At 43.7% G+C, this 22630-nt stretch overlaps 1 protein-coding gene across 7 annotated transcripts in view; it reads left to right on the top strand.

Annotated features, from left to right (window-relative positions):
- The window catches only part of rptor (regulatory associated protein of MTOR, complex 1), a 195466-nt gene that overhangs the window by 85211 nt on the left and 87625 nt on the right, over window positions 1–22630 (top strand). For all 7 annotated transcript variants that reach the window (XM_072384159.1, XM_072384158.1, XM_072384156.1 and 4 more), the window contains exons 8-9: window positions 5492–5551; window positions 21045–21145. In XM_072384159.1, coding sequence (XP_072240260.1) covers window positions 5492–5551; window positions 21045–21145 — 161 coding nt within the window. The remainder of the gene's footprint in view (window positions 1–5491; window positions 5552–21044; window positions 21146–22630) is intronic.

Below are 22630 nucleotides of genomic sequence, written 5' to 3'. Positions count from 1 at the left end.
AATGCCTGAGTTTGTTGCTGTTGGTGGTGAAGACGTCAACAGGAAGTGGCTCTATTAGCGATAGCTGAAATGGGGACAGCGCCACCTATGGTACCGGGGTATGACCTGCTTTGTGCCAGTGATTCCATTCATTCACCACCATATATCCAAGGATAATTACCCCAGATAAGGAGCAGAACCCAACTGTAGCTGTAATCCAGTTAATCTCATCATGTGGAATTATTTTGGTCTTAAAAAAGAGGATCCGACAAAGTTTGTTAACCAAAATGTTGGAAAGCGTGACTCGAAATTACCCAGAGCAACAACGGACATGATGCCCATCACCACGGTGACCAGGCCTGGGTTTACAGCCTTAATTAATACTCTGGATAAGTGGTAAAGACATCCCGGACATGTTTTAGCCAGGTTGCTGTACCGGAGCTGCATAAAGAGTGACTGCAGAGCTGAAAGCAGCTGAGTTTGTCTAACAGAAAGATACAATCCCTATATTTGTTGAAAAATACAAAAGACAAGGAACTTAAAAAATAATCTCTTATTAAATCGCATATTTTTCCATATCGTTCGGCCCTATTCGGAATCAGAAGCCAAATAATCAGGCGTTTAAAACAGCAGATGCAGCTGCAGCGTTGCCTGGTTGATAAAACGGCCCAAAGACATCTACAGGCAACATGTGGAGTTCCAGTTTAACTCAATGGAAGAGCATTAGAGCCATTACAGACCACAAAGAAGGCTTTGTTTCTCCCTGTAGTGATGTCGCAGAGGCTAATGAACCTAATAGCCTCTTTGCTCATTTAACCTCATTCCACCTCCAGGGATCACACAACTTAGCCAAACTTGAATGGCACTAAAGTGAACTTATGAAAGGTTTGGAGTTAAATTGGTCATATATGCCCATGTGGTCCATAGTTTTCTGTCCCGGGCTTCGGCTCAGAGTTTAAAGACGATGAAGCAGCTCCAGAAAGGTTCATTCATGGACTGAAAGAGGTATTTTGGTCTGAGAGAACCTGGCACTAACAAGCTGAAAAGGGGGGAAACTGCTTCTTAACTTAGTTGAACATACTTTGGTCTGTAAATTGGTCCCCCTCCTGTGCTTTTATACCAGAAGAGGAACAGTAGTCCTGTTAAATGGAGCTTTAAGAGTTGGACTTAACAGCGTTTTTCCTGTCGCTGCTGCCGGTGTTAACGTGTCGGTAATGACTCAGTAATGTGTTGAATGCAAGGGCGTAACCATGGTTTAGACATTGGGGGGGTCCAAGAAAAACAAAATTGTTGAGTGCATTATCTACAATTCTTTATTTATATATGAAAAATTGGACATTTAGAACATAGTTTAGAGGACTACATTGACCATGTAAGTTCACATCTAAAGGAATAGTGTAATTTCTCCGAGACAGTGACTGCCCCCCCACTTTGTTTTGGTTAGTTGCTTACTGTTTACTGACCTTAAACACACCTACCAATTACAATTATGCTCTTCCAGTAGTTCTGTAGCAAATAGGACAGCTTCCAATGGAAAACGACCAAATACCCAAAGCATGTTTATGGAAATATTTTAATAAGGACAACTAATGATGTAACAAATTACAGACTTTTCCTTTAACAAAAACTGTGCCGAGGACTTTTAAGTCCAGGTTCATTTCTATTGGGTCAATGTCTCAGAATGTGCATTAGCAATGAAAAGTCTAATAGTCTAATGTTATTTTTGTTTTAAGTTGTTTTATTTTGAAAGGGGGCGGAAGTTTATTTTGTTGATTCTGTGTTGGGTTTCCTGTTCTGGTACAATCTGCTCTGTTGAGCAGCGGCTCCGTCAAAAGTAGAAGTCCAACGTAAAGATAAGGAGAGCCGCTGCTGAGACGCGGCAGCCGTTACCACGGTAACACACGGAAATACATTGAAAATAAATAAGACATAACAAGAGACCGATCCCTGGACAGGGTTCATAAAAGGAGAACATGCATTTTACATATTTTCTTCTGTATATTGGGGGGGACAGGTTGGTATTTTCTCAATATTGGGGGGGGGACACGACCCCCCCCCCCAAAGAATGCGTGGTTACGCCATAGGTTGAATGTGTCGTCCGGCTGAGCTGAATTCAGTCCCAAACACTTTCAGGTGGGCCGGACTCCTCTGGTGACCCCTTCACCCAATTATTGAGTCTCAGGGAATTGACCACACATGGCTGCAGGAAATACAACGCCGCTGCTTCCCTTTATTCATTCATAAGATTAGATTAATGGCCAGAATTTAACTGGGCGACGCTTCACTGTCACATCTGACAGAATTGGCGTCGTGTTGCAGCATTAATGCACACTTTATTCCACTTTATTCCACTTTATTCCGCTTTATTCCACTTTGCATGTTTGCTCGCAGTCCCTGCGTCTCCTCGGTAAACACTGAGCAGATTCTCCTGCCGTGTTGCATCCAGCGTTTGGATATTACAGAAAACAAACATGCCACAGGGAAGCCATTTAGAGTTCAAGTTCACACAGTGTGAGTCTTAAGCTCTTGCAGAAGACTTTCCTCTGAGCCGAGTGCGTGCGCAGACTGTCAAACTCTGTTTTTGATCATTCCGGGGCACAAACATGGCTTTCCATAAAGCCACGATAAAGCCATCAGAATTATTAAGACCTGATGAAATGCCACCAAGTCCTCCTGACCTGTCCGTTCCAGAGGAGTCGTCCTCATCTCGTTGCTCAGGGCTTTGCTGTAGACCGCGTCTGTCTGTGTTTTCTTTGACTCTTACTTAATTATCGGGGGAGTCACTCATTCATTCCCCTGCTGCATCGAACAAAAACAAAAGCATTAACAAAATCCTTGATTTGTGCCTCGTTTGAGGAAGTCGCAGCAAAGCAGCCTTGGACCGTATCACATGGGGGGGAAACGATTATATATATCCATCTTGAAATTAATAAGCAGATAATGGAGAGTGCAGGACAAGTCATCCCAGTCAGATTCCTCCACCTCTTTGTTTCTTTGTGAGCGTCAGACACACTTCAGACCCATGCTGATCTTTAAAGAGACAGTAAGTCACACGGCTGTCATGTGGGATCTCATTATTCTTCGGCTGCTGCAGCCAGTCAGGCTGGATCAGACACTGGATGCAAATTCCCTGTCCGTGCTCGACTGCCATTTTGGAATTCCACTCCACTTCCAGGCCCGATGACGGCTCGTAGTGCCTGTGAAGAATCCCTCTGATCGGTTTAGTTCAAAGCAAAACTGGCGCCAGAATTAAACTTTGGCCTTTTTGTGAATGAACGCGAGTCAAAGGTTCCTTTTAACAGCATGATTACGATGGAAGCACCAGATCAAACGTACACGTTTTTGGGCTGCAGCTGCCTTTTTAATGGGACATTATGGGACTCTCAAGGGTCCGTCGAACTCGCCACTTTTAAAACACTCGGAGGCTCGACACGAAACTTTCCCCGTATGTGAAGACATTTATGTGTCTGTTAAAATAAAGGTTTCAAACAATTTACTTCTCGCTGTCCGAGTTTCCGCTCTCCGCCATCTTTGTAGTCCAAAACAGTCGATCGCTAAATGAATGGATCCAGTGGAGGACAGCTTAGCCTTTCATGGCATTATCTATTCAAATAACTGTTTTAGTAGGGGTGTGACGAGATTTGTGAGCGATCCAAACTTCTATTTGTGGCCTGTAGGGGCAGTAATGCGCCTTTGCTACGTTTAGTCTGCCAGAACCTAAAGAAGGAGAAGGAAAAGAAGAAGAAGTGAAGGAGGGGAAGCAGCAAGCAGCCAGAATGAAGTCAGAAAATACCGGTATTAGCTTTGAAGATGCCCCCCTGCCACTTTCAAATCGTTAGTTTGGCAGCATTTTGGGTACCGGAGGAAATGATAAATGGCAGCAGAGTGACACAAACAATATGCAAACATTGCATGAAAATAATGCCGCACACCACGGGAATTTAGTTTAAATTTGTGGAAGAAGTTTATTAAAAGCTCATGCTTACATCATGCATGTAAAGAGTTATAATAAAACATTTACAAATGCATGTCCACCTGGTTAAATAAAGTCTGTGGGTCCAGACATATACTTTGTCATGGAAGTTTTCTTAAAATCTGTTTGAGTGTATCGTCACACCCCTTGTTGTTAGTGAAAAACAATATTATCCTTGTATTTGGCAGCTGAACCTCATCAGAAATGATACTGAAATCAAAAGCCAGAAGAGTCATTCATTCGGCGATCGACTGTTTTGGACTACAAAGATGGCGGAGAAAAAAAAAAACGTTTTACTCGTGTACATTCACAGAAAGGTTTTGCTTTAGTTTTGCTTTAAGCCTGTTTTTTTTAATTAACAAACCACATACTGAAGAACTATTTTACATCCTTAAAATGTCTTAAAACCTGAGTTGAGTTTTATGTTCTGTGGAGTTAAAACAGGGGTTAAAACCTCACTTTTGGTCATAAGATGTGGAGATAATCGAATCTTTTTACCCATAAAAAGATCCGTTTGTGTTGTTATTGATCAGTTTTCTCAGCCAATGCCAATTCGGGTCTTCGGTTTCTGATTTTGAACTGTTGAATGTTTATGATGAACATTCAAATTCAGATAAATCAGATAAAATCAGTCCAAAATCAGCTGTCATGGCTTTCAAACAGCGACCGTATTAAAGTGGGTTTTATACAGAAAGTTTGGCTGAGCCACCAACATTTTATATCCTCAGATAACTTAACGAGACGTACTTAGATTATAAATATTTGTTCATTTTTTGTGTTTTTGTCCGTGTTCATCAAACAAAAACGGTATAATTTTGGTGCTTCTTTGTTTCAGGCTTTGACTCAGTAAGAATATCTGAAGATAGAAATAAATAAGGACCAAAACGTTTGATTCCAGTGAGAAAAAAAACAAGTTATTTCGTGTTTTTCCTCAGATCTGCAGCAGGTTTTCTCTGGAAATCCAAAGTGCTCCAGTTTGCATGAATAAAAACCATTTCCTGTGGATCCACCAAACATTGTTGATGTCTGCTTTGGACTTTTAAACATTTACTTTCTTTAATGAGCTTTACCCTTCAGTTTAAGAGCTCCACGGTTTGTCCCTCCTTGGTTTCACGCTCCCTGCAGCCGATCCGTGGATAATGTGCACACACACACCTGCTTTCCTCCAGGTGTGTGATGACTCACAGCGAGCTGCAGCGCTGAGCCGTGCGTCTGTCAGGACCGAACGCCGGCCTGCTGTGACTTACAGCTGGCCGCGCATAGTAAACAAAACCCCATGGCAGACGTCTGAGAAATACGAGTCTGTGTTTCCCACCGCCTGCCCCCTCCTCTCCGACCATAACTCAGCCAGAATACACTCGTGCTGCTCAGCGGTTGTGATGTGTGCAGCTCCGGTTTTTATCTATCGATTGTCTCTGTTGTAGGTCGTGAAATATGTTCTGCAGAGGCCGGATGTTTTACTGCGTCCTGCAGTCCTTGAGCTTCTCTTGTGTTCCTTCCAGCCTTCGTCGGTAACGTCTCACGTCTGTTTTCTTGCAGGTTTTGTATGCAGAAGAGTGCCAAGTTGGTGCCGGGGGTGACGTTAGACCTCATTGAGAAGTAAGTGGCCCTCCACCGCCTGTTAGCCTCTCTCAGCAGAGCGCAGTCCAGAGAGATCATTATCCAGCCCCCCCCCCACCCCATTGTTTTCCATCCTCCAGGCATAATTGTCTTTGTTTTCAGATTTAAAGCTCAGGCTCTCAGCCACACACCCTCAGACTGATATCAGCACTCGATACAGATGTTATATTATATTTCACTCACACACACTTTGTATGCGAGTGAGAGTGAAATAACACTTAACCTACTAAGTTGTAGGGGTGAAACGGTACAGGTAACCCATGGTATGGTCCGTACCTCGGTTTTTGGGCCTCGGTTTTGTGCGTAAAGAGAAAAAAAATGTTTTCTCCCAGAATTCTCCCTTTATTTTGCTTGGCAGCAAAAACTGTAAACACACCAGTATCACTTCTTTCAAGTTAACAGTTACAAAACAAATGGTAAAATTAAAGTTCTGACTCGGAGTTCAGAAATTCCGACATTCGTGTACAACTTGAACGCACCATTAGTCGCAGCACACAAACAACACCGTCTCAATGCACTGCAATGTGACTTAGTCTAACTAACAGAACATTACTCCACTGTTAGCCTCTGTTAGCCTAGCCGCCCCCACCAGACGGCCCACCGACCATCGGCAATCACAGAGCGCCAGTTCGGCGGCCAGGCCCCCGGGAAATGTCCTGGTGCCCCAGATAGCTGGTCCACCACTAGTGTTGGCCTCTTTGTTTTCTTTTTTCTGCTTCCGTGTGCCAGCTGCACTTTGAACCCGCCTCCAGTTACAACAGTGTGACTGACAGCGGCCGCACAACAGTGATTGGAAATTAACTCGCTTCTTGCCAGGAGGGCGTTTGGAGGGCGTTTGGCGGGCGTTTGGCGGGCGTTTGGCGGGCGTTTGGCACACACAGTGACCCGTAAAGCATCAGCACAAACCCGAAAACCTGCGGTCCATAAGGGTGTTTTGTCCCGAGCATAGCGGACCGAACGGTTCAATATTTTACAGAGTACTGTTGCATCCCCACTAAGTTTGTGACTTTTCTTTCTGAAGCAATAAGTAATTTAACAGTGTGGAGGAAGGGAAGGATCAATAGCTTCTCAGCACTCTCCCAATGTGTCACTGTCTCACTCTATATTTGATAAAGGTGAGTTTCTCGTCTTGACATGCTCGATCAATGGCGTCAGCCTTCCACAGACACGAACCTGCGCACGTGTAGCTTCCAGCAGACTTTGAGTACTTCCTGAATGATGGTTTGCACAGAGATGACACCAGAAATAAACAAATTACTGTGTTTGTCCGAGCAAAACTTGACTTTAAAATGCATGTAATGCACTTAAAAGGTTCCATCCTTTTGTAAAAGCAGTTATTATTACAGCTGAATTCCCAATAAAGCTGCTGTCATTGACAAATCTTTAGTTGGACGGCTGAAAATCAGCCACCGGTGGTCACTTAAAGCAGTGTTTCTTAATCCTGGTCACCCCGCCCTGCAGGTTTCCCTGCTCCAGCACACCTGATTCAAATAAATGGGTCTTTAAGCTCTGCAGAAGGCTGAGGACGACCCATTAATTTGAATCGGGTGCGCTGGAGCAGGGAAACCTGCAGGGCGGGGTGCCCTGAGGACCAGGACTGAGAAACTAAAGAGACTTAAAGGGGAACTCCGGTGTTTTTAAACCTGGACCTTATTTCTGGCATGAAATACGTTCATCTACTCACGATGCAGCCTCTAAATAAGGCATTATCTGTCTTTATTTCACCAATACTTTAAGAAGAATGAATGAATGAACGTGTGCTATAGCTCTGTTAGCTCATAGCTGCTGTTATGTGGCTACTTGCAGCTATAGGAGAGCTAACGGAGGGATTTCTACACAGGCACTCTACTGGGACCACTTCATCCACACGCCCCCCTGCAGCACAGTTTATTTACTCCGTGCTCTGTGACAGTCGGCTAACTTCACACAGAGTTTGCTGCTGATAGTTTTGTGCAACATGGCAGGATATTTATCAGATTTTGACGACGACTTTGAGTAAGATGTTCTTACAGTCTGGTCTGACGAGTCTCCATTTCACTCGCAGTTGAATTAGTGGCGGAACGGAAAAATTAGATTTCCGGTAGCTACCGGGTTAAGTTGTTTTAATTTTGAGAGCCCAAGTAAAGCAAGTTAAAGGGGAACTCCGGTATTTTTAAACCTTATTTCTGGCATGAAATACATTTATGAGCTGTGCTGCAGCCATGCATGTGGATGAAGTGGTCCCAGTAGAGTGCCTGTGTAGAAATCCCTCCGTTAGCTCTCCTATAGCTGCAAGTAGCCACATAACAGCAGCTATGAGCTAACAGAGCTATAGCACACGTTCATTCATTCATTCTCCTTAAAGTATTGGTGAAATAAAGACAGATAATGCCTTATTTAGAGGCTGCATCCTCTAAGCCCCGTTCACTCCGTTATATGGATCTCCAGTTATCTAAATATCTTCCGAAGGACGCCGACTTTCACCAAACTGTTCTCGGTGAGTAGATGAACGTATTTCATGCCAGAAATAAGGTTTAAAAACACCGGAGTTCCCCTTTAAAGAACCCGTGTAACTTAAACCCAACTTTTTGTTTTTCTAAGAGTAGAAATGCTTCTTGAAACCTTGTTATGTCTGTTTTACGTGAGATTTCCAACTTATTTTATTCCACCGAGAAACTTTCCATTTCCACACCTTCTATATGCCACTGAACACAGGTTCTAACGTTAAGCATGTAAGTAAGTCGGCGTGTTGAATGAAATGTAGCACAGAGCAGTCGCTGCAGATCCTTTTCAATGCAGGAGCACTTCAGAGGGGATGATGTCATTTTCTGCTTCCTTGGTTAAATCGGTGTCTGATTAATGTAAGAAAACTGAATATCTGACAGTAAAATGGTTAATTGACTCTCACTGAAGCTCTGTGAGTGAGTAAATAAGCATTTAAGTTGCTGTTGGACCAGTTTTCTTGTGGCTTTTGTCAGAGATATGAGCCGGTCATGTTGCTGTTGTGTAAGACTTAGTCATTCAGAGTTGTTCTCCAAGGAAATGATGTAAGTCTCTCATTTCTTATCTCAGACACCACAGCGATGCATTTACCAGCGGCTGAGCAATTAGGCCGAAGATTATGTGGCTTCGTTTCTTCTTCTTGTGAGTTTTATTTGGTTATTGTTGTGTCAGCAAGATTAAAAGAGATTACCCAGAATTCAAAGCAGTTTTTTTAGCGTTTATCTCATCCAAAGTCGGTCTTTTGACCTGCTTTGTTTTTCTTCTGATCTTTTGATTTGTAAACAGCGTTTCTACTTCTTTTCATCTTCTTTCACACATCTCCTCGCTTCATTTGACGGGTAATATCGCAGGAAATGCTCCTGTACAGCACAGCTGCTGCCGCACGACTCCCAAAGGCAGAATGGGAAACTACAAGAGAAGTGATGAGCACCTTTGAAGAAACAAAGCCCTTTTTTATTTGTCTTTCCTTTGTTCCTGATGCTCTTTCTTCTCAACCAAACATCAGTTGGGGGGGGGTTTGACAACACTGAGACTCACCATCTTTCATCACTTGTCCCACCACTGTCATCCTGGGGAACATCGGCCGGGCTGCATACGTCACTCTGCTTTACGTAAGAGATGGAAAGAGTTCTCACCTGATCCGATTCTCCTTTTAGGCCATGAAGAAAACACTGAGCTCAAGTTTTAAAGGCATGATAACAGTTTTTAAAGTTTCTCTGCCTCATAGAAAGTAAATTCAGACGTGAAAGAGTCAGACGCAGGCTGCTCTTCTTCTGCTACACGACGGATCGGACATCGAATAAAATGTTTTTATTCCTAAAAGAAAGACGACTTTGACCCTTTCTGCAGCCCCAAACCATCACAGACGCTGGCTTTAAACCTTTCTCTGAGAACAGCCTGGATGCTCTTTCTCATCTCTGTAGAAGTATAACTATATATATATATATATATATAACTAATTGTATTTAGGTAATAATGATAAATATGGAATCTGATGCAGCAACACTCAGTAAAAGCTGTTCCAGAGTCATGTTTCCCTTCAGCTTCCTTTAATGACTCTTTTTAATGGTTTTGGGAACTGAGGACACTGATTGTTGCAGTTTTTCAGAGGAATCTGTGTCCATTCCTGCTGAATCCCAGATTTCAGCAGGAGCCAGATGTGGACTGCAGGCAGGCAGCCGAGCTCACACACTCTGTGTGTATGAAGCTGCTGGAAGTCCTGCAGAATGAGGTCTGGCATCGTCCTGCTGAAATAACCACGGACCTCCCGGGAAAAGACGGCACCTTGATGGCAGCATCTGTCTCTCCAGAACTCCAACATCCAGCTGTGCATCAGTGGTACCTTCACCCAGATGAAGCCCTCCATGCCCTGGACTCTGCTGCAGCCCCAGACCATCTCAGACGCTGGCTTTAAACCTTCCTCTGAGAACAGCTGGATGCTCTTTCTCATCAGTTTTTCCCAGAAGCAGCTGAAACGTGGACTCATCTGCCCACAGAACACGTGTCCACTGTCTTTCTGTCCATCTGAGATGAGCTGGAGTCCAGAGAACTGGGCCGTGGTTCTGCTCAGAGCTGATATATGGCTTCCTCCTGGTGTGATGCAGCTTCAGCTCACATTTCTGGATGCAGCCGTGGACTGTGTTGAGTGGAAATGCTTTTCCCAGCTCCTCCTGAGCCCATGTGGCTGTATGGATCATGGTGGCCTGACGGTTTCTCCTGCAGTGCTGCCTGAGGGCTCCGAGCTCATCCAACAGCGGTTTCTGTCCTTGGCCTTTCCACACTGAGATTTCCCCTGAATCTGTTCACATTATTCTACTCTGTAGATGCTGAAAGTGTCAGAATTTGGCATCAAATGTGGAATAATTAAAGCTTGGTGGATGATCCTTTTATACCCAATCCTGACACCCTCACCTGTCAGCAGTTAATCTGCTGATTGGAGAATCTTCATTTGGTTTTTTTTCCAAATTAAATTAAGTTGGTTAGTGAAGACTCTGAAAGACTCTGAGCGGCTGTAGCTGAGGAGGCGGAGCGGTCACCCATCTATTGGAAGGTCGGTGGTTCGACTCCGGCTCCCCCAGACACTGAACCCCAGGATGCATCCATTGGTGGGTGAATGTGGCGCATAGTGTTAGAAGTGCTTTGAGTGGTAAATTCACCATATTAAGAACTGTTTAGCCAATTTACAGTTTTAAGTTTGTATTTAATTTTAAGAAAATGTCCCAACTTCTCTGGAAATTAAGCAGTTGTTCAAACTAGGGCTGCACGATTCTGACCAAAGTCATAATCACGATTATTTTGATCAATATTGATTTGATCAACACGATTATTCTGGAATACCTGCAAAAAACATGTATTTTTATTTTATTTTTATTGCACCATTTATAAACAAACAATGGGCCGACAATTTTTAGTGAAAAAATTAACTTTAAATTAGAATAAATGATAAATAATTCAAAATAAAAACAAAAACCCAATAATTTCCTACAGTAATTTGGCCAAATTAAAATATCTTGCTTCTGTTATTTCTGCGTGTCTTTGGGAGGCAGATGGATCGGGTTCTGCCCGGTTCAGGCTGCTGTAACGGTTCTCTGGGTCGGCGCTGGACACCGACGGGGATTTTATGAATTAACATTAACTTTGGCCTTCGTGCATTCCTCATATTTAGGTTTGTGATGTTTTTTTCAGGTGATTTAACAGATTAGTGGTGTTACACTACTTTGTTTCACTCTTTGCAAATAACTTGTTCTTGTTTAACGTCACTCGCCCTGAATCTGAAACGAGTCCAGATAATGGATGTCGCCCCATTTCGAGGCTCAAGCTCCTCGCCGTACCCAGATGCTTCTGGATTCTTCTCGGCTTTCGACACGACTTGTTCTCATCAGTCTAACTCATAGACTGTCTAACTAGCTGCCTGCAGACTGTCTAACTAGCTGCCTGCAGACCGTCTAACTAGCTGCCTGCAGACCGTCTAACTAGCTGCCTGCAGACCGTCTAACTAGCTGCCTGCGGGCCGTCTAACTAGCTGCCTGCAGACTGTCTAACTAGCTGCCTGCGGGCCGTCTAACTAGCTGCCTGCAGACCGTCTAACTAGCTGCCTGCAGACCGTCTAACTAGCTGCCTGCAGACCGTCTAACTAGCTGCCTGCAGACTGTCTAACTAGCTGCCTGGAGACCGTCTAACTAGCTGCCTGCAGGCTGTCTAACTAGCTGCCTGCAGGCCGTCTAACTAGCTGCCTGCAGGCCGTCTAACTAGCTGCCTGCAGACTTTCTAACTAGCTGCCTGCAGACCGTCTAACTAGCTGCCTGCAGACCGTCTAACTAGCTGCCTGCAGACCGTCTAACTAGCTGCCTGCGGGCCGTCTAACTAGCTGCCTGCAGACTGTCTAACTAGCTGCCTGCGGGCCGTCTAACTAGCTGCCTGCAGACCGTCTAACTAGCTGCCTGCAGACCGTCTAACTAGCTGCCTGCAGACCGTCTAACTAGCTGCCTGCAGACTGTCTAACTAGCTGCCTGGAGACCGTCTAACTAGCTGCCTGCAGGCTGTCTAACTAGCTGCCTGCAGGCCGTCTAACTAGCTGCCTGCAGGCCGTCTAACTAGCTGCCTGCAGACTTTCTAACTAGCTGCCTGCAGGCTGTCTAACTAGCTGCCTGCAGGCCGTCTAACTAGCTGCCTGGAGACCGTCTAACTAGCTGCCTGCAGGCTGTCTAACTAGCTGCCTGCAGGCCGTCTAACTAGCTGCCTGCAGGCCGTCTAACTAGCTGCCTGCAGACTGTCTAACTAGCTGCCTGCAGACCGTCTAACTAGCTGCCTGCAGACTGTCTAACTAGCTGCCTGGAGACTGTCTAACTAGCTGCCTGCAGGCCGTCTAACTAGCTGCCTGCAGGCTGTCTAACTAGCTGCCTGCAGGCTGTCTAACTAGCTGCCTGCAGGCCGTCTAACTAGCTGCCTGCAGGCCGTCTAACTAGCTGCCTGCAGACTGTCTAACTGTGTTATTTAGGCAGCTTAATGAAGCCTTAACCGTGCTGTCGCCCCCTGGTGGTTGGTGGACTACTGGTACATGTGGTTGGATGCAGGCAGCAGAGCTGCATTTTGAATGTAAATATCATTGACGATCAGGTTAATTTAGTTGTCGCCACCAAAATCACGATCAAAATACGATTAATTGTGCAGCCCGAGTTCCAACAGAGTTTTCAAACTTTGCTGAAGTAAAAGTTTAAAGACGACCATGCAGTGAGAAGCATCTCCATGTTGTGGCGTGTCGACTTGTCAGTCTTGATGTTTCAGCAGCTCTGAGCATGAAGGTCTCTTTTAATCATTCTGAAGAGACCTGAGACCCCTGAGGCTTGAGTTGCTGTTTTCCTTCATTGCGTGTTGTACAGGAGGCTAAATGTTGAGTCAGCTGATGTCCATCGCAGTTAAATAATGGATAGTCTCAGAGCTCATAAAAGATAAATGGCACTAAACCCATCTCACCTCTGTGCTCGGTGGAGCTGGTCCAGCATTCTGACTGAAGTCAGGTGTCAGAATCCAACGGGAGACGGACAGAAGGAGCATTTTTAGGCCTTTTTCTTATTTTCTTATGAGGAGTCTTCCACCTTTGGCTTTTTAAGGCTGGTCCACGGTCTTAACGGCAGTAACCATAGAAACCGGTAAAGCAGCCTCCCCAACAGCGAGACATGAACACGCATGTGAATGAGGCAGCTGTTGCTGGAAGCTTTGGTGATGCAGGAGGTCTTTTTCATGCATCCACATGACAATAAAAGTCTTAAATCTTAAACATCTTAGACCCAAATGCTGCTTCCTCTGATTTAAAGTGCTTAACATATTTATTTCAGATGGCTTTTAATACCCAGTAGTATGGTGACTCTTTTATATTATCTTATCCAATTTTGCTGTATTTTATTTTATTGCGTTTACTGTTATTTTATTGTTTTGTTTTCTTTATTTATTATCTGATGTAAAGCACTTTGGTTACACCGAAATGGATTGTTGTAAAGGGCTGAATAAATAAATTACATTTACATTTAAACACAGAGAACCAGGACAGATCAGTATTATTCAGTCCTTTAAAAGCTGTCATGATGAAATGCTTTTGTCCTTTGCCATTTTGGTTTTGGTCCTCATTGCACACGTGGGCTTCGGTGTGAGTAAACACTCACCGGCCACTCATTTGGCTCATAGCATCACCTTTAAAGGTCACCCACAGATGGAAACATGATCAGACACTCGTTGCCTTTTAAATGTTACAATCATTTGTTGTAGGAATGAATTTAGCGCCGTGGCAGCTTTGAATAGTTGGATGTTGATTATTTGTTTATTAATTTTAGTCATTCTTTTATTCCTCTGTCTCTTTTCCATCTGGGCACCCTTCTGTCTCTGCTTCCCACGTTCATCCAACTCACATTCTGGTTGCATCCAGTCACACAAACCTTTTACATAAGAGACAGTCACGAAGCGCGGCGGCATGTGGATTTTACCTGCTCGCCATGCGCTCCGTCTCCAGCAGACTTGCTCATCCCGGGAGGTCCGTGGTTACACAGGAGATGTGTGTTGATCCACGTTTTTAGCCCCCCTCAGAGCTCCTCATGACCTCCATTACTGAAGGAATCATCACCGTAACGGCGCCTCTGAATTTGAAATACTGCAGAGAAACCGTATTGATTCGGTAGTTCAATACTTTGTGCCCTGTGACATCACAAAGGATGTCAGGTTCCCTTGAACTGGAAGAGATTTGGCTCTTTACTTTTGATAAGAGCTTATGTGACCCTGTTCATTTGCAGTCAGAATCTTGAATCTGAGCGATTTTATCGATACCGCGATATATATCGAATTTTGTTGCCCAATATAGTATCGGATTTTCAGCCGCGAGTATAGATTATTTTTTTTTTATAATTTTTTTTAGAAAACTTTATTGATAAGTCAGACGTTACAATTAGTAAAAACACAAAACATTCACATAATACAAAACAGTGATAAATTAGTTAATAAAACTTATATAAAGTGCATAGATTAGAGGTTTTGATGGTTTTTCTGTTTATAGAATAGAGGATTGTTGTAATTTATTGTTTGAGCTCCTCAAAAATTTAAAAAGATGATTTGTGATTAGAGAATTTGGATTTGTGTTTATGGTATTTAGCAAGTAAAACAAGCAGGTTGATGATGTAATATTCACAACATAAACATGAGTCTGCGTACGCTGAAGACACGTTTGTGACGTGTTCGTTTGTTTCCGTTTGTCTGGCGGTGTTGTTCCGGTTCAAAGGTCAGACCACCGTCCAATCAGCAACGATTCATATCAAATCACACTGTCCCTTTAAGATCTTTCAGAAAATGATGTGTATTAAATCGTCTCGAATCATATTGACTTGTTAGCTGAATGCCGTGTATCGTATCGTATCGTGAGATTAGTGTATCGCTACAGCCCTAATCTTGACCTACCTGTAAAAGAAGCAGGTTGATGATGTAATATTCACAACATAAAGACACGTTTGGGACATGTTTGTTTGTTTCCGTTTGTCTGGCGGTGTTGTCCTTCCGGTTCAAAGGTCAGACCACTGTCCAATCAGCAACGATTCATGTCAAATCACACTGTCCCTTTAAAATCTTTCAGAAAATGACGTGTATTAAATCGTATCGAATCGTATCGCGAGATTAGTTTATCGCTACAGCCCTAATCTTGACCTACCTGTATCGGTACTCTCATTCTTAAAATAGATGAGAAATGCCTGGAAGCCGGTGATGTGGTCTGTTGTTAACTTGCTTTTGCTGCTCTGGTTCATGTTCTGCACCCAATAAAAACAGCTCACCTGTAGAGCTGCACTGTGGCGTTTAATAAGTCATCATGTGGCGTGCTTCACATGTTCCCCAAGCATGTAAACCAGCCAATTGTCAGATTAAGTCACGCTAGTTAAGTCTGGCTGTTTAAATCCACAATAAAAAGTTATTATTAGTATTATCCAAGCAGGCATTCACAGCCAGGTGTTCATTCAGAAAGTCATTAGTGAGTCATGAGTTTATTTCATGGTTCACTTTTAGCAGGGCAGCTTCGTTCAGAGAGCATCCTTTATGGAAATATGACAAACCGGGACCTTATCTGTACGTCTGAAAACAGGATGGCTCTGCAGTGAGTGATTAAAACTGCCCCAAACATCTTTAATACCCCCAAACAGGGTATCAGGGTATGTCTGAGAGGTAAAGTGTGTCTGCATGGAGCCCAAAAGAATGCAAAAAAAGATCAAATCCACCCCGCTTCTCAGTTTCTCTGCCTCTGTGTCTCCTGCTCACCACTTATCTGTTATGGCAGCCGCCCCCCAGTAATGTGGGCAAAGTTTTAGCTTTTCTTCAAAAGAATCTCACGTCGAGCGGTAAATAAATAAATGTCTACGTTTTTCTTGAATATAGAGCCACCTTAGAGCTGTTTGAAGGGCTCTGCATCCAGTTTGTCCTACAGGTCGTGGTGTTATGTGACTCTATCGTGAGCCAATGTGCTCCTTTTGTTTTAGGAATCAGGGAGGAGGGGGAATCTAGACCTGAATTAGGCCTTAAACTGGAAGTTTTAGCTTTTCTTCCACTTCTTTTCTTCAAAAGAATCTCACGTCGGGCAGTAAATAAATAAATGTCTACGTTTTTCTTGAATATAGAGCCACCTTAGAGCTGTTTGAAGGGTTCTGCATCCAGTTTGTCCTACAGGTCGTGGTGTTATGTGACTCTATCGTAGACTTTTACACCCAGTAAAACCTCCTTTTTGCAGAGCCAATGTGCTCCTTTTGTTTTAGGAATCGGGGAGGAGGGGGAATCCAGCCCTTCACACCTGAATTAGTCCTTAAACTGGAAGCTTTCGGACCGCAGCATGAATGCAAAAAGGAGCTTTTACACATTATATCGGGCTGAATAACTTAAAGACATCTTGTAAATAATGAACTGAAACATTTTCAATCCCGAGCCAACAGTTTACTTCTCTATCAGCTCTCATTGATGCCCTCTCTAAAAGACTAAACAGATGTCAGGTACGGACCTAAGATCGATATTCAGCCCTGAACGTGCAGTAACTGAGAGCTGCTTTGCCATAATCACTTCCTGCAGGTGCCGTTTTGGGCCTTTTTCTGCCTGATCTCACAGACTTCTCCTGATGATAACTTTGCTTGTAAATCTCACATATTTCTGTGCAGGGAATTCAGCTGCAGGACACGTTAAAATAAGCATTTTTACACAGGATTGGGGCACAACACCACGATGCATTTCATTGCACCGCCCTCTGTGGGGCGTTTTTGGCTGGCCCAGGTCGGGAAAACCCCCCACAGAAGATCGCTGAAGCAACATGTTGTCAGTATAAGTTTGTTTTCCAGTGGCTGTTGCATTCGTTCATGCTTTTGTCTCTTGTTTTTCTAACTTCAAATTGAGAAAAAGTTCCTTTAAAGCAGGGGTGTCAGACTCAAATACACAGTGGGCCGAAATTTTAAATTGAACAAAGCCGCGGGCCAAAGTTGAACAAACTAACCTTTTAATATGGAACCCAACAAGTTTTGATTTAACAATGAATACTGAACAAGGCTTATATAACTTTAAAGTCCAGGGGTGCAAAATTGAGTTGCTAATAATAATAATAAAACATATCAATGGCATATTAAATTAAATTAAAATAAAAATGTAATGCCTCCTTTCTGTTTGCAGCCTTCTGAGGTAAATGTCAAAATTAGCTTCTTACACAGGCTAATAAATTTGAAAATAAAATAACATAAACCTCTTTTCATCTCCTTTACTTTCTGGATCCTTTGAGCTGTGTCCAGGTGTTTCGTTTCATAGTGTCGTCTAATATTGTACTCCTTAGTTACTCCTTAGTTACTCCTTAGTTACTCCTTAGTTACTCCTTAGTTACTCCTTAGTTACTCCTTAGCTACTCCTTAGTTACTCCTTAGCTACTCCTTAGCTACTCCTTTGTTACTCCTTTGTTACTCCTTAGTTACTCCTTAGTTACTCCTTAGTTACTCCTTAGTTACTCCTTAGCTACTCCTTAGTTACTCCTTAGCTACTCCTTAGTTACTCCTTAGCTACTCCTTAGCTACTCCTTAGCTACTCCTTAGCTACTCTTTAGTTACTCCTTAGTTACTCCTTAGCTACTCCTTAGTTACTCCTTAGCTACTCCTTAGCTACTCCTTAGTTACTCCTTAGTTACTCCTTAGCTACTCCTTAGTTACTCCTTAGTTACTGACAGGTTGGCTCCACAAACAAGACAAACAGGTTTGTCTTTTACATAAACAGATATTCTGTCTCCCACCTGTCCAGAAAAGTTCTATTTTCTGCCTTTCTTTTGGCCATTTTTTGGTAGGTAACAGTGACAGCTGTGGTTTGATGTCGAAGTGTGGTCTGGGGGAGAGGCGGAGGGCACAAGAAGACCGCTAGCATAGATGCTACTGACACAGAGGAGGGGCGTATCTGCCTCTGTCCTAATTGACGCGCCAAAACAACAGCAAAGCATTATGGGATTTGTAGTATAAGCGGTGAATGCGGTGTTCCAGCTCTAGTATTAATTTGAAATTGCCTCGCGGGCCAAATATAATTACACTGCGGGCCAAATTTGGCCCGCGGGCCAGAGTTTGACACCTATGCTTTAGAGGACATCGGATGGGATTTATCAACCCCGGCTTCTACTTTTCGTGTAATTTCCCTGAAAAGTAGAAGCAAACAAAGACACATTTGAGCTCATAAAACAAGTAAAACATCAGTGAAATGCGATGATAGAAAAAACTCCAACGTTTAAAGCAAGAAATGCACAAATGGCACAAGCTCAGTGACTCCTCCATCTATCTGTTTACCCATCCACCACCACACCTCCTTTTCCCCTCCTCAAATACATTATGCCGGATACTGAAAAAGGAAATGAACTGCTGAGTGTTCATCCTTACTGCTGACTTTCCAAACACCTTTGGCAGGCAGTCAAAGTGCTCAGGAGCTGGCTGGCCCTCATGGTTTTACAGGCGGAGCTTCACAGCTGCCATTATTTGTCACTTAGAGGTAGAGATGGAAGGCTTAGGTGAGGAAAAGTTCAGACACTCCACACATTGCTTTATGATTATGTTTTATTGATAATGGTAATTATGTATGAAATGCCAAAGGCATTTTTGTGGTGCCAATGTTGTGTTTTTGGGCTATTAATACCAATTCTTAGGTTGTAATGCCTCTTTATCGACTTATTGTTGGAGTAAACACTCCAGAGTGTCTAAAAATGGTAGATATGATTAAAGGAGATGTGCAGCATATTCTACCCTTTATGTCAATACAATTTGCTGAGGTGCTAATTAAGTGTCTGTGACCGGTCCACACGGTACAGAGCAACTGTTTTATGTAACTACAACACATGCCAGTCCCAGAAAACGGATGTCTTAATGTCACCAGTCCAGATTAAATGCTGTTTAAGCAGCAGTCGGTGTTTCTGAACCCTACGAACGGCGATGCAAACGGTCGGGATTGAAGCCGATTAACAGCAGCCATTCATTATGAAACCGTCTGGAATACCAATCACCCTCCAAAACCTTGTGTTTTACGCAAAAAACGCTTTATTTAAACGCTTGTGTGTGAACTCAGAAGTGGAAACCACAACAGATTGTCTTTAGTTTCCTCAATTCTTTCTTTTTTGCTTGTATTGAAATGATCCGCTCCGTCACTGACACACGCGCAGCAACAGGTGTCTCTTTAGGACCCTGGGGAGCCGTCCCTTTGGTGCGTTCAGGTACAATGAACAACGTGACCCCAAAGGTGAGCCTTACAAACATACTAAAAGCATGTAACTGCTGTTCACCTGAGTAGCAGATAGCATGAATTCTATGTAGGGCTGGTGACGTTAATCCCACTTTCTGAGCCGGATCCGGTGTAGGTACCAGATGAGCTCGGGGCTGTTTGGGTTTACGTTTACACCACTATTTACATTTTATGAATGCCAATATGAGGTTATTTAATAGAAACTCCAACTTTATTACAAACTACATTGCGTCCCATTTCATAAGAACCAGATGAGCTCGGGGGTGAAGTCGCTTTCGAAAGATAATGCTGGATTTCTTTGTAAAAGCCGTCCATGTTTCCTACGAAGAGCCGCGAAAACGACTTCAATAGGTTGTTTTTTTTACCTCTTCAGTAAGTTGTCCGGACCAATCACATTCCCTTACGTCATCGTGCCAACGTCCAGCCAATAGGCGCAGGGCCCCGAGCAGATCTGGTACCTACACCGGCTTCACGTGGGGTTCAGATTAAAAATCTGATTTGGATCTAGGAAATTCCCACATCCGTGTATACCTTGAACGCATCATTAGTTGTAGCTTTAAATGCAAAGGAAATTAGTCAAAGTACCTTAATTTAGGGACGTTAATCATCGGTTTTATCGGCGATTTTTGCCGCCTTAAGTGGGGGAGGGGGTCGGGGTCACTATGAATCTGGGGGGGTCATATCCCCCCGTCCCCGGTGCCATCTGCGGCCATGGAAACAGTATCTGCACACGATGTTTTGGGGAATCTGGAAACATCAGCTGATGGTTTGAGACTGTGCCTTTATGGCGTGTTGATTCACAAACGTTGATATAAAATACTACATCACAGGGACATGTTCTTCCCCTTCACATCCACCTTTTATAAACAGTTTTTCCTGCTCTGCCCACTCGGCGCCGACTTGGTGCAGAACAAAGAACCGTTTACTTCAGGGACCAGGAGCAGAGCTGCTTAAACTTTGTTTAAAATCCAGAACCCGTGTGGCGTCTGGTCAGCTTAATTAAAAAAAGGTCCAACGTGGATGTGAAGCTGAAGCATCTTGAGCTCCTGTCCTGCTCCCTTCCTTTTATCTCAGTATTTTATAGGCACAATAACCGCTGAATCCGCTTTTAAACCGGACTATAAGAATCTAGTCTTTCTGCTTTCTCAGAAGACACCACAGGGAGGATCAAACCTGTCCTGGGATGTATTTTCATGACTCTCTGGAGCCAGAATCAAACCAGAACCATCACCCGAAAAGAAGGAATAGCTATTAAGAGGAGGTGTCGGGAGCTTTAGTCCCAGTTCCATCTTTGTTTCTCACCATATGAGATATATCTGTTTCTGGTGAATAAACACACTTTTTGGGTCCGAGGCCAGAACTAATTTGCATTGGGGCGGTTCGATCCCGCAGGAGGATGGTTTCTGTTTGCCTTTCATGAATAATTTCACCCGTGACATTAAAGGAGGTTCTGGCAGGTTCAGCGGGGGACGCCAACCTTCCCGAGCATCTCGCAGTCTGCAGCTGGCGTCGGCACGCCGGTTCATTTCTCGGCCTGCGAGTAGATTCCTCCTGCGATCTAAACCAAACACATTTGTCTGCTGTAGCCTTCCTCAGATCTGTGTGAGCACATTAATATTCAGCCTCTGACTGAGTAAATTTGTGTGGTAATAGTGCTGAGCAGTTTGTCCTCTGAGTAAACTGTGTGACATGCGGCGAGCACGGCTGACACGGCGCCATCTGTGTTGTGTTGCAGGATCCCTGGCAGGCTCAACGACAGACGCACGCCCCTCGGAGAGCTCAACTGGATCTTCACCGCCATCACCGACACGATCGCGTGGAACGTGCTGCCGAGAGGTGAAACTTTGCACAAACACAGAAAAAGTCATTCAGCTCACGAAGGAATTACATTTAATTTGGATTTTACAGTAACATTTACTTCAAAAGAAGGGAAAAAACTTTCACTGTGCATCTGATGTTAACTTTATCCGCATCATTACAGCTTCTCTCAGAGGCCTTTCTGTCATTTCTTTAAGGAGTCTTCAGGAATAGTTCTCCAGGCTTCTTGAAGGACATCCCAAAGCTCTTCTTTGGATGTGGGCTGCCTTTTGTTCCGTTCTCTGTCAGATGATCCCACACTGCTTCAGTAATGTTGAGGTCCGGGCTCTGGGGAGGATTCATCCCTCCATAAGACCTGTTGCCACTGATTTTCAGTCCACTTCTTGTGTCATTTGGCACAGCTCAGCCTTTTCTCCCTGTTTCCCTTCCTTAAGAATGGCTTCTTGACAGCCACCCTTCCATGGAGACCATTTCTGATGAGGCTTGGGCCAACAGTAGATGGATCAGCTGAAGGTCCAGATGCATCTCTCAGGTCCTGTCAGGTCACAGCTGGATTTTTTCCTCTTTCTTAAGGACATCACTTTCAGATCCTGTTCATCTGCTGTAGATAGTTTTTTAGGCCTGACACTTCTTCTTTTGTCCTCCACTTGTCCAGTTTCCTCAAATATTTAAAGGACGGCTTAACTGTGAGGCGGCTTAACAAGCAAAAAACACCTGAAAATGATCGGCTACGAGGACAGAACTGTACGATGTATCCTCCTTCATCTATGAGCACAGATCCCACCTTCAGCCTTTAACATGGCTGTTAAATAGCCAACTAAAGGACTGTGGGTGCTTTGAGAACACTGAAATTTCACCTGATGAAGATGTTAGTCTTGACATCAGTAAGTTTTAGTGATGGAGCTTCTGAGATTTGACTTTTCAGAGCACCTAATGTTGAAAGAAGATCTTTGAAAGACCTTCAGAAACCACTGCTGGCTGCTTGGAGGGAGAATATAAAGAAATGAGAGTTTTCTGTGCTGAATGTCCAATAAAGCAGCTTGAAAGTCTTTTTCTTGTTTTCTCATCCAACGAGCGTTAGACAAAGTACCTCCGAGCCTGCTTAGCTCCTCTGTTTCTTCACTTTAATGAACAACATCTGTGTTGGTGAGCATTCATTTTTAATGGCAAAGCAACAAAACAAACTTTTTATCCTTTTTTTTCCATCCTGACAAGCATGAGGAGGAACAAACATTGTTCAGATTCTGTAAGACACGAGTCGAACGAGCCTGAATACTTACTCGTGTCGGGGAAAGATGACCTCACAAACATAGAAACTAAAATCTAACTGGTCTTCGCTGTAATCATGAGGGATTTCCCATGTGTTACCTCTCAGGGAAACCCAACCAAGGTACCCATTAAAAGTGCGATTTTTGGATATCAGCAGTACTTTGAAGTCTGCCAGAGGTGCAGTTTCTGCAGGTTTAGCTCCTCAAATTGAGACTAATAGTGTTTGTAGCTTGT

The sequence above is a fragment of the Leuresthes tenuis genome, unplaced genomic scaffold, assembly GCF_036924035.1.
Source record: "Leuresthes tenuis unplaced genomic scaffold, fLeuTen1.0.hap1 SCAF_4, whole genome shotgun sequence".
In the NCBI taxonomy this organism is placed as follows: domain Eukaryota; kingdom Metazoa; phylum Chordata; class Actinopteri; order Atheriniformes; family Atherinopsidae; genus Leuresthes; species Leuresthes tenuis.
The sequence above is the reverse complement of the archived record's forward strand: the minus strand, read 5'-3'. Positions and strand labels throughout refer to the sequence as shown.